The 15511-nt window shown below is 47.4% G+C and overlaps 1 protein-coding gene across 5 annotated transcripts in view; it reads left to right on the top strand.

Annotated features, from left to right (window-relative positions):
* Nucleotides 1–15511, top strand: part of FAM214A (family with sequence similarity 214 member A) — a 43163-nt gene that overhangs the window by 7471 nt on the left and 20181 nt on the right. Inside the window, exons 1-3 of one of the 5 annotated variants that reach the window (XM_046899017.1) lie at nucleotides 2018–2071; nucleotides 3419–3837; nucleotides 4420–4647. The exons of 2 other annotated variants lie outside the window; for them this stretch is intronic. Coding sequence is in view for 2 of the 3 variants with exons in the window: in NM_001005811.2 (NP_001005811.2) it covers nucleotides 3807–3837 (31 nt within the window). In the remaining variant the exon portion in view is untranslated. Of the gene's footprint in view, nucleotides 1–2017; nucleotides 2072–3418; nucleotides 3838–4419; nucleotides 4648–15511 lie in introns of those variants that run through there. 2 more of the 5 variants (NM_001005811.2, NM_001396569.1) reach the window with 2 other exon arrangements.

Genomic DNA, 15511 nt, shown 5'->3' on the forward strand with positions numbered 1-15511 from the left:
AACGTGAAGGGGAAAAGGTTGAAGGCATTCAGAGAAGAACTGCTGGAATACACACGTGCCTTATATTGAGTGATGAAGTTCATTAAAATTGGCCATTTTCCTACTACCTTTGATCATTTCCAATGGGTAGTTTTACTGATGGTGAGGAGTTTCTGTGAGGAAAAGATGGTGGATCAATTAGAAAAGGTTAAGTGGAGGTGCTCGATAGGCACAGTGTGCTCTTTCATCCTGTCCTCATTCAGAGAATGTATTATGGCTTTCAGGTCTGTGTATGTTGGAGGACAGCTCTTATAAGCTGGCTGTGTTCATCCTCAGCTAAGCTCCTCCTATGAAATTTTGAGCAGCTTTACAATATGTGTTGATATTTTTTCCTTCTAAAATCAGAGTGAAACTGTTAGTATCTGCTGTCAGCTTCTCTAGGTGGTCTCTAGACTGGGTGTAGTCTTTCCCACCTATTAAATTCAACTTTAAACATCAGGAAAAAAAAGGTAAACCATAAAATAAGACCGGATGGTGTATGTTACTGAGCTCTCACCATGTGTTGCAAGCATCACAAACTGACCTTTGTTCTGAGGAATGGAGTGTCTGGGGGAGAAGGAGGGGAAATGGGGATGTCTGCATGAGTGCTTAATGCCATCCCCCCAACAGCAGCGTTATGCCAATGCATTTCACTGCTTCCCTCCGGGAGAGGAGTTGTGGGCCGAATTGCTGGAGTGATGGTGGCTGTGCATTGGTGTCAGAAGGGGCAGAAGCAGGAGGTGCGGTGGCTGAGGAGCTCATCCAGGAGCTGCGTGTGGCTGTGGAAGGGGGACCGGCATCCATCTGAAAAGAAAGCAAACTGAAACACTCAGCGCTTTTGGGATTCTGTGGCTGAATGGAAGCTCGGGAGGTTCAGCTGTGCAGCACAGGGCAGTGCTGTGGTGCCTTGGGGCTTCTGCAGGCTGCCTCCATTTGGGCTCTGCGGTGAGAAGATTTTGACGTTCTGCAGATGAAGAATTGAATCCAAGAGGGTTGTTTGAAACAAAAGACGCACTGGTAGGAGCGTGCTTTTGTTTTAGCTCTGTCTCTGCGACCCGGCCTGTGTAAACACAGTGTCCCAAAGTCCCATGCATTTGTGTCCTCCTGGGTGGGATGGGGAGGGCTGGAGCCCCAGCTGAGCTCTGATCCAGCTGTTAATGGGCATCCTCTGAGGGCCGGCTGCTCTGTCATGAGGGCTAGCACAGTGATGTCTATGCTATTGATACATTGTGATGTGTAGCTAGACCACTCTTGGCTGGGGTTTCCAGCCGTGTGAAATGAAGGGCTGCCTATTCCTGAAGCTGGCATTGGGGTGAGGTTCTTGCTGAGGTATTTTCTGTTTTAGTGAGCGTTGCCCTGTTTGTGGCAGTGGGAGTGTTGACACGCAGGCACTTTATCTGGCTTACTGCCAGTCGCTTTGCACAGTATTAGAACGGCAGGGGTGTTATTGGTGTGCTAAGTGCAGGCCCTTCCTGATGGTGTCATGTGCAGCTTAGGATGAAGTCCTGTGTGTATCTCGGTTGATTACAGTGTGTGTTTGTGTTTGACTGTGCAGTCGCTGTCCTGTTACCGTGTGCATCTCGTGTGCCTATCCTGCAACGTGTGGAAAAGTGCGAAATCAAACCAGTACATGACTGGCACGCCTCAAGGTGTTCTTCTGGGGAATGGGGCTTATCATACGATAACTTCTACGTGTAGCTGGCTCGGGGCAGCGGGCCCACGTAAAGGACTGAGAGCTGGCACCGATGGCTCGGCCTGCCCCTGGACCCGTCGCCTCGCACAGCCCCGTGGAGCAGCCCCGGAGGCGACTCCCGCAGCCGGGCACCCTCCCGGCCCCGCGCCGCGTCCGCGCTTTGTGCCTTCAGCCTCCCCCCCCCCCCGCCGGCCGAGAGGCGGAGGAGCCGCCCGCTGCCAGGGGGCCGGCGCGGCCGGGGCCAATCCGCGCCCGCCGCTGTTGCTATGCGCGCCCCTACTCTGCCCGCCGGCCGCGCGCCCCGCTGCGCGCCCCCGCGGCGGCTGGCGGCCGGTATGGACAGAGCGCCGCGCGGCCCAGGTGTGTACGGAGCGCCGGGGCTCGGCTCGGCGGGCGGGCTGCGGGGCCGGGGGCGGGCGGGCGCCGTGCCGGGGGTGGCTCCGCGTGCGCCCGCTCCGGCTGCGGGACCGCCTGCGAAAAGTTCACCCCGCGCAGCTTTGTGCGGGAGTCCGCCGGGGGCTCCGGTCGGAAGGAAGGGACGGCCGGAAAGCCGGCTCGGCGGGCCGCCGTCGGTGCTGCGGCAGCGGCGCTACACCGCCCGCAACGCGAGGGGGGCGTTTGGAGCGGCGAAGCCGGGCGGCTGGTGCCGGGCCTGCCGGCGGCTGAGATCGGCTAGCCAGCTGTGGCTGCCGCTTCCTTGTTGGGGGGACCGAGCCACCCCCCGCCCGGAGCCCCGCGGCCCGGCTGGGTTTCTGCCCTGCCACCGAGGTCGCGTCCTTTTTTCTCTCCTCCAGCAGGAGGAAACTTGCGGTGTTTTCTTTTCTGCTGGAAACAATGCATGAAAGCGTTATCGGTCCTCTGCCACTGCACCGTTGTCTGGGGGCAAACGAGGCCGATGCAGATGTGTCAGCGTTGGGGGCAGCTGGGAACGTATATTTTAAGTTAGCTGCTTACTGGCTGCTCAACTCTAGGCTATGGAGGAAGGCAATAAAATAACATACTGAATGCAACGCTAAATCGAGGACGAGCCATTCCTTTTTATTTCCAGTGCCTCTGGGGATGCTGGTGCTGCTGGGGCTCGGTGGGCGCCTGCGTTCCCACCCAGGAGCGAGGGCTGTCCGGCAGCCCCTGAGCTCAGGTGTTCCTCTCCTGGCATGGGATGGGGGCTCAGGTGGTGTGTGTGGGAATGTGGGTTTGGATCACGCGGACGTTGCCATAAGTGCTAGTGAGACATTTTGGAGAGGACGAGGGGAAATGTCACTGTTGTTGCATTATTTTGCATTTTAAGTGTGTTGATTTACGTGTGCTGTTTTGCACCTTCGTAGGAAATGATGATGTTTTAGGACAGGGAGAAGAAAACGTACAGCATTCTGTTAAGCCTTTACGTTTTGGTGCTTCGTGGCATTTAATTCTTTAGGGTACCAGAAGACCATTAAAGCTCCATAGCATGACTTGGTTGTGTTGGTGGCTGAGCTGTGCTGTGTAACCAGTTCTAAAACTACCAAAAGCTTCTCTTTTATGCACTGGGGATTTAGTTGCAGGCTCTGGTGTCCATTTTAAACTGAGCAGCCTCCTGCACAGCTGTAACGTTCCTGCTTATCCCCCTAAATAAAGCTTAAAAACAATTTTATGGACTTGGCCGCTCTCCCAGACATTTTTCGAATGAGAAGTGTATATTGTCTCTTTGTAACTTTTTTACTTTTGCAGGTTACTGTTTAACCACTTAAGGGCAGGCCTTGTAGGTGAAGGTTAATAGCGTTGGAAAAGTTACCGAGGAGCTTCGTGCTGCTTCATCGTCAGTTTCATCTCTGTCCTTTCCAAGCTCCTTGCCTTTCTGATGAAGAAGCAGCTCCTGCCTTTGGCCTGCTGGCCTTGCTTCTTTCCCTCTGCCCCATGCTCTGAGTAACCCGGACTGCAAGTACTGAAAGACACTCCTGAGGTGAAGGCAGCCCCGCTAGCTAGGGGGAGGATTTGGGGTGGTCAGACGTGTTCTGACAGAGCTCCTCAAGATACATTACCCACCGCCGAGATGGCAGCGAGCAGGCTGTAACATCAAAGAGCTCTGTGAGATGGAGTAAAAAAGCATAAAGAGAAGATGAATGCAGAAAGGAACGGCAGTTCTACAGGTCAGATTTTACATGTTGTGAGAATGGTTTCCTGTGGGTTTCTTGTTTTGTCTTTTTCTGTATTCCAGACAAAATAATTGGAGTCACAATCTACATTCCTCACCTGAGCACGCTTTCTAACAAGCCTTCTGGTTTTTTTTTTCTTGTGTGTGGTTTTTGGTCGCTGTTTTTGTTAAGTACACTTAAGAACAGCCAGTTCTGTTCTAGCAGCAGTGCTGCTCAAGCTTTAGGCTAGTAGGTGCGACTTCTCTCTGACTCGATGGCTCTAATAAAGTTCTGAGGGTACCAGCTCCTGCTCAACCCCCATCCTACATATCTCATGTTTCGTGTGTTGTCCATTCAAATAAAATTCTTGAATTCTTGAGTGTTTCTATCTCTTTTCCTCGTAAACATTCTTTTAAAGCCTTGTTATTAGCAGTGCATTTGCACTGTTTGGTTTGTTTCTCACTTTCTTGTTTTTCAGGTATTCTGGGGAGGAAAAAAAAAAAAAGCAGCTCAGCAGCATTAGTAAGTGCCTCACATGTAGACAGAACTGTGCCTAACAATTCTTCCTCAGTGTGCCTGTATTTATCTTGGGCTTAGATGTGCCATCCGTGTTTGGATAGCTGCCTGGACTTGAACCAAATCTGTGGAGCTGGCAGGGTTGGATAGTCAGAGAGCTGCCCTGGGTGTAATTCATGGAGTCCTCCCATGTGAAGCTGAGTATCTCTGATGGATACATTTCTTGAACGTGGCATAAGAAAAAAAGCTTTTTGTACACTCTGAACTGTTTGACTGCATCTTCCTCTTTGGAACCAGAAGTAAGGAAAGGTCTGTTTTCTTGTTTTGATGCAGTATCACATGAGTTTCTAAGCCTTTGCATTATACTGGATCTGTCCTACACATGTGTAGTGTTATCTACCAAATCTCTCATCTCAGTAGAGTCAGAAGAGCTCTCTCATGGCTCTTGGCTGCAGTTCTTGCTACGGTGGAATTGCCCATGCATATAACAGTCTGGTGGTGTGCATGTCATCCAAGTGAAAGACTAGATGGAAAATATTGTGGTGTTATTCAGATGTGTGATTTGGTCTTGTGATGCTCTGCAACGCTCTTTCCATATTCCCACATAAATACCTTTTTTTTTTTTCCCATCACTTTTAGGGGTCTGACCTTTACTGGCTGTACCTTTAGGCAGAATGCTTTATATATATAATGCAGCACTTCCTTGTTAAGTGACAAACAAGGGCTTCCTGCCAGTGACCTGTTAGATGTTCCTAGTAGTACTGATTTTATTTCTTTCTGTTGAGTAGTTTTGGGAACAGTAGGCAAAAAGCAGTCATGTTGTTTCTTTTTGGCAGTGTGTGGCTTCCCATTTTCTTGTGAGAGCAGGATGGGCGAAGGGCAGCCAGCCTGGCCAGCTGTCCCAGCACTCAGTCAGTGCTTTGCTTAGGTAACAGATTTGAATGATGATACTGAGGTCAAGGTAAAAGATTTCAAGTACCAAATGGTGAGCTTGCAGGTATGACAACCAAGTTTTTGTTTTCTTAGTGTGTAGAGACGGTAGATGAATATATTTCAGATCCTCTTTGAGGATACAAGGCAATATTTCCTTGCTAGTAACACATTGAGTCTACACTGTTCTTATTCTGGAGTAAAACCTTAAAAACCTGGTTTCTTGTGGGAAGATGAGATATAGAAGATCAAGAGATGCTGTGGAACTCAAGAGTATTAAGTGGGGCCTGCTTAAATGGGAGGGATATGGCATGTCGTGCTGTTCAGTCATCTACCATCTTTCCAATCTGATGTCTTTTGAGAAGAAAGCTGCTACTTCCAGGGGGTGGTGTTAGCACAAGCGTATGCCTTTTCCTTGGTGAGAAAGGAGAATATTGACCAGCAGGCTAAGTCTGGTAATGGTGCTCATTCTACCTGGAAGGAAACAGAGTTCTCAGTTGAGTTTTCACATTCATTAGGAGTTTACAAAAGGGCTGAAGGTGGGGCAGTGGATTCTGCAAACTTAAATAGCAGGCAGCAGTGATGACGAGTGAGACTGTTGTTAAATAGTTAATAACAGATGGCTGAACTTCTGATGCAAATGATCAGGCAGAGCAAGAGAAGTTCTCTGCATCCTGACCCAGGGACTCCTCGCTGTTCCCATGGCAACTAACACATTTTTCCAGTTTCAGCAAAGTTTTTGGAACCAAAGACGACTTGTTGGTTTTACGGCTTTAAAATAAATCTAAAAGGCAGAGCGGAGCAGCTGGAGGAGCAAATGTAAACTAGGAGAACATGGACATGAATTCCTAGAGATCTTGTGTACTTTCCTATAAGATCTTTCTGAAGAACATCTGAAGTACTGTGCCTTTTAAGAAGCCTGTCAGTTAAAGCATACATTTAAACATGAAAGCTAATAATCTGAACAGATCCACCTGAATCCTTTTCATTTAACCTAACATGAAGATTGCCTGTTGCTGCTGGGAGAGTGCTGCAAGGGAAAAAGCGTGGAGGAAGAGAAGGTTTTTGGTGTAAGAGAAGCAAGGTAGGCCTGTAGCTCGTGGGGTTTATGTGGCTTTTTGTCTGTGGCCATAGTGGAGCTGGAAGCTTTGCTGGCCACTGCACAAGGTAGGGCCTTCTCTGTTCCTTTTGTGGAGCAAAATTGTGAAGGACTAGAAGAGCATTCTGGAGAAACATTGCTACAGCTTTCCTCTGTCCATGCTCTTCTTGCAAATGTACTTGTGTCTGACTGCTAGGAGCAGTGTGCTGGAAGGATCCCAGGCGTTAACTTTCCTATGTGTTATAGCAAAGCTGTCGTGCAGTTAACCACCCACTGTGGTTAAACTTGAAATAGAAAGTTGATGATCTCTCATTAGGTCAGGACCCCCTGAAAAGGCATTTGTGGAGGCTAAACTTCATAGCACTGAGACCACTGCAGAAAAGTGCTTCTGAAGCAGGTTTTAGTCTGTTCCCCTGGGAAGGCCACGGCCAGGGGCTGGGAATACTCCTGAATTTGAGTCATTTCTCATAAAGCATAAACAACCCGTTGTAAGCCAGCTTTATCAGTGCTCTTGAGAACAGTTTCTTCAGCTGCTGCTGTTTCTGAGATACATTTATGGCTGCAGGTCTTACACTGTGCCAGTGACTTCTTTATGGAGTGAAGAAAGTCCTTTACATTCAAGCATACTGAGCCCGGATATACCCAAGCTGTGTTGCCAGAGTTTCTCCTGTTGCTGGTTGCTTACCTTGATGGATGAAATAATTCTTCAGCCATAGTATTGCTTCTTGAGAGAAAGGAAGCAAATTCCTGGAATTCTGACCTGGTGATTAGCACTTGTTGTGATACAAATTAAGAGTCCCATTCAGATACCAGGGCTGTGTTTTGCTATGCATTGTACAAATGTGGAACAAAGAGGCTGTCCTCACCTTGGACCTTATGCAAGTATCCAACAAGGAAATCAATGGCTTCCAAGAGAGGCTTGTAAGAAAACAAAGGATGATACTGATGAGACAGATAAACTGGTCTCAGTGTTATTTTGCAATGTGGACTTCCCATCTGTGGGTTAACACAGGAGGGAAGGAAGCACAGGTAATTGATAGACTTGAAGCTTAATGTCAGGCTAATTGGCACTGAAAGTTTACTGCTACAGTGAGTGGGAGACAACAGGAATGTTGGCAAGCCATGGAAAATATATATTTTTTTTCCTTTTAAGTCATTTGCTCATTACGTAGAAAGATTTCAGCAGAAAAACACAACAAGGTGTATTGAGAATCAAAAAAGACAACAGGAAAATACGGTTTCCTGTGAGGCACCAGCCAGGCGTACCTTCCTCTTCAGGCTGGCTGCCGGTGAGGCGTCTTCTTTGCTCTGCCTTCTGCACTCTTTGTTTCCAGTGGTGGGTCCCACGGGAAGGGTGGGCCCTGCTGGCGCTGCCTGGAGCAGGAGCTGTGCTGCCACTGAGGCCGCTCCCACAGGCTGTGCCCAGCCAGAGCCTGGGCTTCTGGGCTTCCAGCTTTGTCCCCTCGCACTGCACAGAGCTCCTGTGGATGAACTCCAGGGCTCTTACACTGCTGTCAGATCCACGTGCAGCGAGATCCAGGGAGAGCCCTTTCTGCGCATCAGGGGAAGGGTGCTGGGTGGCTGTGGGATCCACCTGTGCAAAGCGCTGCATTCTTTCTCTTTTTTAAAAAAGCATCCTCTCTGAACAGCAAAGCTGTGTGTTGTGCTTGCTTGAAAATGATGAAACTTATTTTTCTGTATGGATTTGTATCAGAAAGTCTCTGCGTGATCTCCTGGTGAAGGAAAAGTGGCTGTTGCATACTTGGGGTTGGTGCTGCTTATGGGACTTTTTTGGTCTGACGCTCAGCTGGAGCATCTGCAGGCATTTGGTCTGGTGAGGCGGTGGGTGGGCAGAGCCTTCGTGTTGCTGGTGTGTAGTGTGAAGTGACTCTTCAGCATTGCTGAACTGAAGACAATTTAGGGCAATTTCCCCTAAAAAGAAGTAATTTTGGCGTCTTCTGTTTGGAGTTTAGTCGAATATTTAATTTATAAGGTAGTATATTTTCTGCTGGTTTCAAGCTCAGTGCTTTCTCCCTGATCGTGTACTGTTGATTAAATATAATTTCTAAGTCATCGAGGAGGATCCAGGCTTGCTTTTATTTCTTCATCTCTCTGCCTCTGTGAATTGTTTTGCACAAAATACGGAAGAGCTGGTGGAGGACCTTGGGCCTCAACTGGATGAAAACATTTATTCTCCATACGCTGCTTGCTCTGCTATTTTTAGCACACTGTTTTGCTTTCCTTGTGATTCATTGCTCTGTGCCTTGGCTTGCAGGTCACCTGGCTTTGGGTGTGCAGACCAGGGCCGGATCTCTGCTGGCACAACAGTGCTGTGACCCGAGGAGCCGGGTGCTCCTGTGCTGGGCTGGCTCTGGAAGGGGTGGGGGAAGGCTGAGCCCTGTCCCTCAGATTCTCTGGAAAGTATGTTCTAAGAATAGGCGGTACGGGGCGTTACAAACCCACGTGTAACAGGGAGCAGGGCTGGGCTACGGGTGACGTGAGGTCAGAGCCCACGGGGCCACTCGGCCCCTGGCTTGCCCCTGCCCTCGCGGAGGGACGGCTGTTTTGGACGGATGTGTTATGAGTGCAGCGCTGCTATTCTTGCTCTAGTGGTGTTAATTTTAGCTTTCAGACGGGTGTCTGGGGCTGTCAGAAGGCTGTGGGGTCCGGGCAGTGCTTCTGGGAGCCAGCTCTCAGGCTGCAGTGTGCTGCCTGAACAGAGGGCAATGTCAGCAGGCGTGCGTGTTTGTTAGGCAGACAGGGGTATGTTGGTGAGATAGCAGTGTTCAGGTGGGTCCTCTTCCTAAAAAGATACTTTCCAAGGAGTGTGTGTAAGGAAAGCCTGACTGTGCTGGGAGCATCTCTTGTGAGCATACGATGCTGGTGGTAACAGCATAGCTGTAGTACTGACCCGTTTGGGTGAGGATCAGATCTCATGCCCCTGAAGAGCTGACATACTAATCATGCACATGGGAGGCCTCAGCTTGTAATAGCATTTTAATAGAGCTGGCTGCTTTAACCAGAAAATTGGACTAGGTCATCACTGTTGGTTTGTTTTTTTTTTTCCCCAAAATAACTCGCTTCTCTCCTCTTCCCTGCCCCACATCCTTCTCTGGCTCACTGGTTTGCTTTTTGAGACATGCCTCTGTAAAGCTGAGCAGTTGCTGTATCTGTTAAAAGCAGGTACTGATACGTAACTTTGAGAGATGTTCAACATACAAGAAGTCCCTCGGTACTCTTGGGAAACTGTTCCCATATCTTTGCTTTGCAGGCCAAGTGTTGGGTGCTGGTTTCCCATAATGTGTGGCTCACTGTTCAGAGGGATTCCCCTGGCTCTTGCAGCTGTGGCATCCCTGTTGATTCCACCCAAAATGAGTCAGCATTGGGTGTTTGGATTTCACGTTGCATTTTCCAGATTTGCTCCGGTTTATTTTCCAGAGGCCTGGCTATGATCTGAAGCACACGTCACGTGTTGTAACAGTTCTTCTCCTTGCAGTAACCTTAGGGAAGAAGAACACCAGCTTTTGTCTGTGCTGTGATACCAGGTGTTAGTGGAACAAAGTGGGACCTGTGCTCGCACACCACACAGCTGGCATTCACTGTGAGGACTTCTGTGTGCTCCCACTCCAGGTCTGTTCAGTTCCTTAATGACCCTTCAGAATCACTTGCTCAGTCTTTTTAGAACTGAAGGCTCTTCACATTCCTCCTCTGAAAAGAAATGCTATTTTATCAGTGTTAGCAGTGAAATAAGCACAAGAACACTTGCAATTACATTGTCAAAGTTTCCAAGTACTGTAATTATCAAAGGTGATGAGATAAAGCCTGAAATACCTCAAAGACATTAACATCTAGTGTTCGTGGGAAACCTTGATTTAAAACAAAAAAGGCTTTTTTGGGCATGTCTGTATTGCTGTGCATGCTGTTCCCAACAACACTGCCATATACTGTAAAGATGTAAAGGGGTGAAGCAACAAACTGCAGAGGAACCCAGGCAGCACGGGATACAAACACGTGGATTCAGTAGAGGGCTGCTCTGGCAGCTCTTATAAGCACTGAAATACCTACTGTAGGGTTTTAAGCAATGCTCCAGTGTTGTGTTTTTTTTTCAAGACACATCTGAGACTGATTTATTATCACAAATTGTTGCTTTACATCTTCAGACCAATCTCTGTATAAAATATTGCAGAACTCTGCAAATAGTTGAATCATTGTCAAGCTCGACTGTTAAACAAATTAAAGAGGAAACTTATGTCTGCGGTGCTGAACTGTATTGTGTTTAAGGTCTCGCATAAAATTCCTGGCATCCATTTTTATTTATGTATTATAAAAACCCAGTCACAGCCAGAACTTAATGCAGAGCTGCTGCTGACCTGTTTAATGGAGGGATGCGGTGGCGTCCAACTGGAGTCAGACCTCCCAGTACTGAGCTGCTGCGACTGCCCTATGGGTGTTACGCCTGCACAAAGAGGTGAGTGCAGCCAAATACGTGTGCTTTCTCATTGTGAATTGTTAGGCTTCCATTGAAAAGAAAGCAGCAGTTGTGGGGCCGCGGCAGTGTGGTATTCGCAACCAGCTGCAGGTTGAGCAAGTTGATGGAAGCCTTCAGTCTGTACGTGTTGCTGCAGCCAAGTTGGTTCTCAAATTAGCAAGGTAGAGTAGTGAAGCTCCTCACCGCCTTCCTCGTCTCTGCACAGCTCCTGCTGAGGGATGAGGCCTTGTCCTTCCAGGAGGGCTCCATCGGAACCAGTTAGTGAAGGAGGCCCGAAAAGATGTTTGAATGTAGATTTAGAAATCTCATACAGGAAAATCCGTACTTGAATATAAGAACGCTCGCTTGTTTTCTGGAATTAACCTAAAGAATAAGCTTCTGCATCTTCCATAAGCTTAAGGAGGCTCTGTTTTCTGTCCTGGGGTGATGTGCTGCCTCATTCCCAGCTCTGCCGGTTCCCAGCCCACCTGGGGGCTGCAGGTGCACGCTGCTGGTGGAGCTGGATGCTGGCCTGGGGCTCAGCTGTGCACCCCTCTCGTGTGAACCAGGTGGGACCTTGAAACAGAACAATTTTAGCGACTTATTTTCACTATAATCAAACAAAATTTGTTTGTTCTAATACAAAAATGTGGACTGGTGTACACATTTGTTTCATTATGTTGTAAGGTTTTGTGCAATTATTTTTGGTGCGTATCACATCCAACCAAGTGGCACTCTGGGAAATCCTAATGTAAAGGAAAACGCAGATTATGTGTGTTTAATTAAGTGCGTTACTGAGGTGAAAGTCCTCTTTGCTTTCAGTACCTGCCTGGTTATAGCATGTTAGTACAAGTAACATCTTTTGTAGCTCCTTCTGTAGACTGCTAGCTCTGGGATCAGCAAAAAGTGTGTTTCTCCAGCCTGTTTATATTGAAAATGCTAAGCATCTTTTAAACATCAGCATTAAGCATCATTCAAACATCAGCTTCACAGTGACTTCCAGCACTCATTTACCTGGGTTAGGATACAGCGGAGCAGCTGTATTGTGGACTATACCACTTTTCTTGCAGCTCAGTGAATGGGGGTTGAATCTGAGTTTGAAACTTGCTGCCTGTTTTCACGTGTAGTCTTCCATTAAATAAATACAGACCATGAAATTGTAACGGTTGCTCTGCTTCTCCATTTGTCATTTCCTTGTGGAGTGAGAAACAATTTGGCTTACATCATTTGTTCTTAAGTGTTCACTTTCTTTTCCCAGTTAAGTGAAAATCAAGTCAGTTTCCCTGACCAAAATACTGACGTTGGATCTAGAGCTTGGTTTGGTTGAATGCCAGCGAGTCAAAAGTAGCAGGTTAACCTGGTGTTGCCAGGTAAAAATAGAAGGCTACAGTTGGGAAGAGCAGTGACTCAGTGAGCAGTGTGGTGATGGCAGAATAGGATGTCAGCCAAGGCACAGGAAGTGGGATGGGAACACCCAGAGCGGTTCAGCACTCTGTGTTTTGTGCTCTTAAAGGGAGTGGTTTCTGAGACTGCTGCCGAGTCTTGAAATGAATTAAACTGCTTTTCTTCTGTACTCATTGAACAGTTTGACCCTGAATAGATTTTAGTGAAAGCAGTTCTGTGAATTGTACTCTTTGTCCAGCCTGATGCTAAGCCTGACGTCTTTTCAGTGGCTTCGTGTGCTGCACAGCTGGCTCTGGGTGGGTTCCAAGGTAGAGATGTGCCCAGCAGAGCTGTGCAGCAGATGGGCAGTGCGGTGATGGGGAGCAGCATCTGGTCATGCTCATCCATTTGTGTGGCTCTGTAGTAGCTTCATCAGCTGCCATGTAGTCATGTCTTGTTATTTAAAGTTACCTGTTAGAAGGTGATGTTTTGTTGTTTCTTCTTTTTTCGTGATTATAAATGGTTGTAAGATCACCAAAGCAGTGATTTGTTTGCTGTTCTTCTATGCAGAGCTAAACAGATCAAGCACTTGTATAGCTTCCAGTTTACTCCACTGAACATCAGTCCTAATTTAATGTTCTGTGCTACCATTTCCTGCATGCATCTGAGGTGTTGCAGTGAGCAGGGCATGGTTCAACTCGATGCCTGGGAAACATAAAGAGGCAGCAGAAATGCCATGAGGTACTGCACTTCTGCACTGGGAGTCAGTCAGTCCACCGCAGGAGTCGGTGCTGGGGGGGGGGGGGGGAGGGGGGGGGTCTGTAGAGCATTCCTAAGACAAGGTGAGTCACCAGTTCATTGCATTTTCTTAAATTTAAGTAAACTTGGCTAATGGCTCGTTTCGTGAAAGGCATAGACTGGCTTATGGTTTTGACTCCTGATAGATTAAATTATACTTAAACCCTTAATGTTGCAAGGCCTGTGAGCTCTGTGACTTCACACGTAATTACGGGCTTGAAGCGTGTAGACACAACATCCAGAAAATGATGGATTTTGGAGGTTCAAGGGCAGCTTTCTTTGAAGTGGAACACAACATGGGATTAGTTAACTGAAGCATCCGTAGGTGTTTCTAATTCCAGAAGAGAAGCTATTAGTCAAATGTTTACATTGTGTTTCATTTCCTTTACAGTAGTCTTTTCAATCCCTGCCTTACTCTTAAAACGCAGGGCTACCTTTAACCCACTTCTTGGAGGAGTGAGATAATAAAACCCATTCGTTGGCTGTTAGGAGGGAGGGCCATAGAGCCCATGCTGAAACTTCTATGTGCCTTGCAGAGCCTCTGCTAGGAGGAGATGGGAACACCTTGTTCCGACCCTCACAGAGGGGCCACTGCTTCCTTAGTGTACCTGATGTCCATGGCCTGGAGCCTTAGACTGAAGGGTCTCCTTACAGGCTGCCTGTAATAATAATCAAAAAACAAGAAATCCACATGCTTTAGCAATATTTTTAGTCTTTCCAGAAACTGACACTGGAGTGGTACCAAACGCACTGGAAAATAAATGTAATGAGGGATGGTGTCAGCAGGGCTGGGGGGGTTGGGGAGATGCGGGGGGAGGCATGGGGCTGGGCAAGCAGTGGGGCCAGCATCCAGCTGTGCACCTGAGCTGCACCGATGGGGCAATTCCTGCTTGGTTCTGCAGTTTGCTTGCTTCCTAGTAAGTGAAATATGAGTCTGATTATATTGGTGGCCTTCAGAATTTGTTCTGGATGCCTGCAGATTTTTCAGGGATGCTCTGGGCCATCCTAGAGCATATTTAGAGGTAACTACTAGCTGTGTTTCGTGGACTTTTAGGAGTAGTCTAGATCACAGTGTGGGGGGGGTCCCTGTGGCTGTCAGATGGGCCAGAGCTGCACCCCTGGAATACAGTCAGAGTGGGGTTCTCAGTAGGCATGGTGGAGCACCTGGGTGCATGATACCAGAGTCTTTGCTTCATGTCTCAGCCTAGGACAGAGATTAACTGCTCTTCTAATGCACATTTCATGAAAGCATTTTCTCTAATTACTGAAGAAAATACAGCAATAGGAAAGGAAAGGGAGTTGGTCTGCGTGGCCATGACCTAACTGGGGAAGAAGTTGATGGGCAGAGCTGGCTCAGCTGTGTTGGGAGAGTCTGTCCCAGCTCACTGAGATTATGGCTCGCTTGTACTGCAGGCATGAGTTCAAACGATTTCAGTATGTGTGCCTGTTCTAGCTTTTCCTTTGTTTTTGAGTCCTTGTCCTTTACTACAGTGCCCCAGTGATCTGTGCATGTGTGCAGTGGGCAGGGGAGGGCAAGGATCTGAAGACTCTTCCTGATATTTCTTGTTAAATGTGCTTTCCTGTTTTCCTGTTTGTCTGGAAGATGTAGGAAAGTAGTTCTTGTTTGGTGTATGGAAGAGACAAAGGAAGGCAAAACGCTGTACCCCCAGGTCTAAGTTCTCCAGCACTGTATGCTTAGTTCTATGTATAGCATAATAGCTTCATTCAAAATTTATGTGTATGTATTTCCCTCCTACAGCAGTCTGTTGCTGTCTCCTGTGACTAGCTGGTCAGTACACTTCAGTTTCAATTAGCAATGAAAGGCAGCGGTGCCTTGTTGCTTTAATTCCCATGTACTTGTGTCAACCAATTGGAGTTCTATCCATTTTAAGGGCAAGAGAACACATGCACTGCTGGATCACTTGTTTTATATTATATACTTGCATGTTCCATTGCCAGAGATGAAGCAGAATAAAAACATATTCAGAGTAAAGTTAGAAGCTTGAGGTTATTCTGTGCACAGTGTGTCGTGTCTTAAACAGGGCTGAATTATAGACGAATCAAACTGCTGCAGCACACATAACCAGGAATTCTTTTCCTCTAAACACTGAGTTTGCTGTTTCTATAAATGCCTTTCCACCCTTGTCCTCAATTACATCAACTTGCATCATCCGTGTCTGTTGTGTAGGAACAATTACCATGCTTCTCAGCATTCACAGGGCTTTTTTCCTCTACTGAAACTATTACAAGTTGCCAAATAATACAGAAATCACGTGGAGCTAAAAAAAAAAGTCAATGTGCCTCATGGCACTTGTAGGAAAACACGTTTCTCAATAACCACTGCTATTTGTGCTTCAAAAAATTACAAATGAAGATCAGATGCCTTGTTGGTTACAGTGCTGACGTGATTTGTAACTGCTGGCCCTGTCTTTATAGGCTGTTAAGAGAGCAGTGCTCTCCTAACTCAGTGCTTGGTGTTGGTCATCCTTTAAGGA

The sequence above is a fragment of the Gallus gallus genome, chromosome 10, assembly GCF_016699485.2.
Source record: "Gallus gallus isolate bGalGal1 chromosome 10, bGalGal1.mat.broiler.GRCg7b, whole genome shotgun sequence".
NCBI lineage: Eukaryota > Metazoa > Chordata > Aves > Galliformes > Phasianidae > Gallus > Gallus gallus.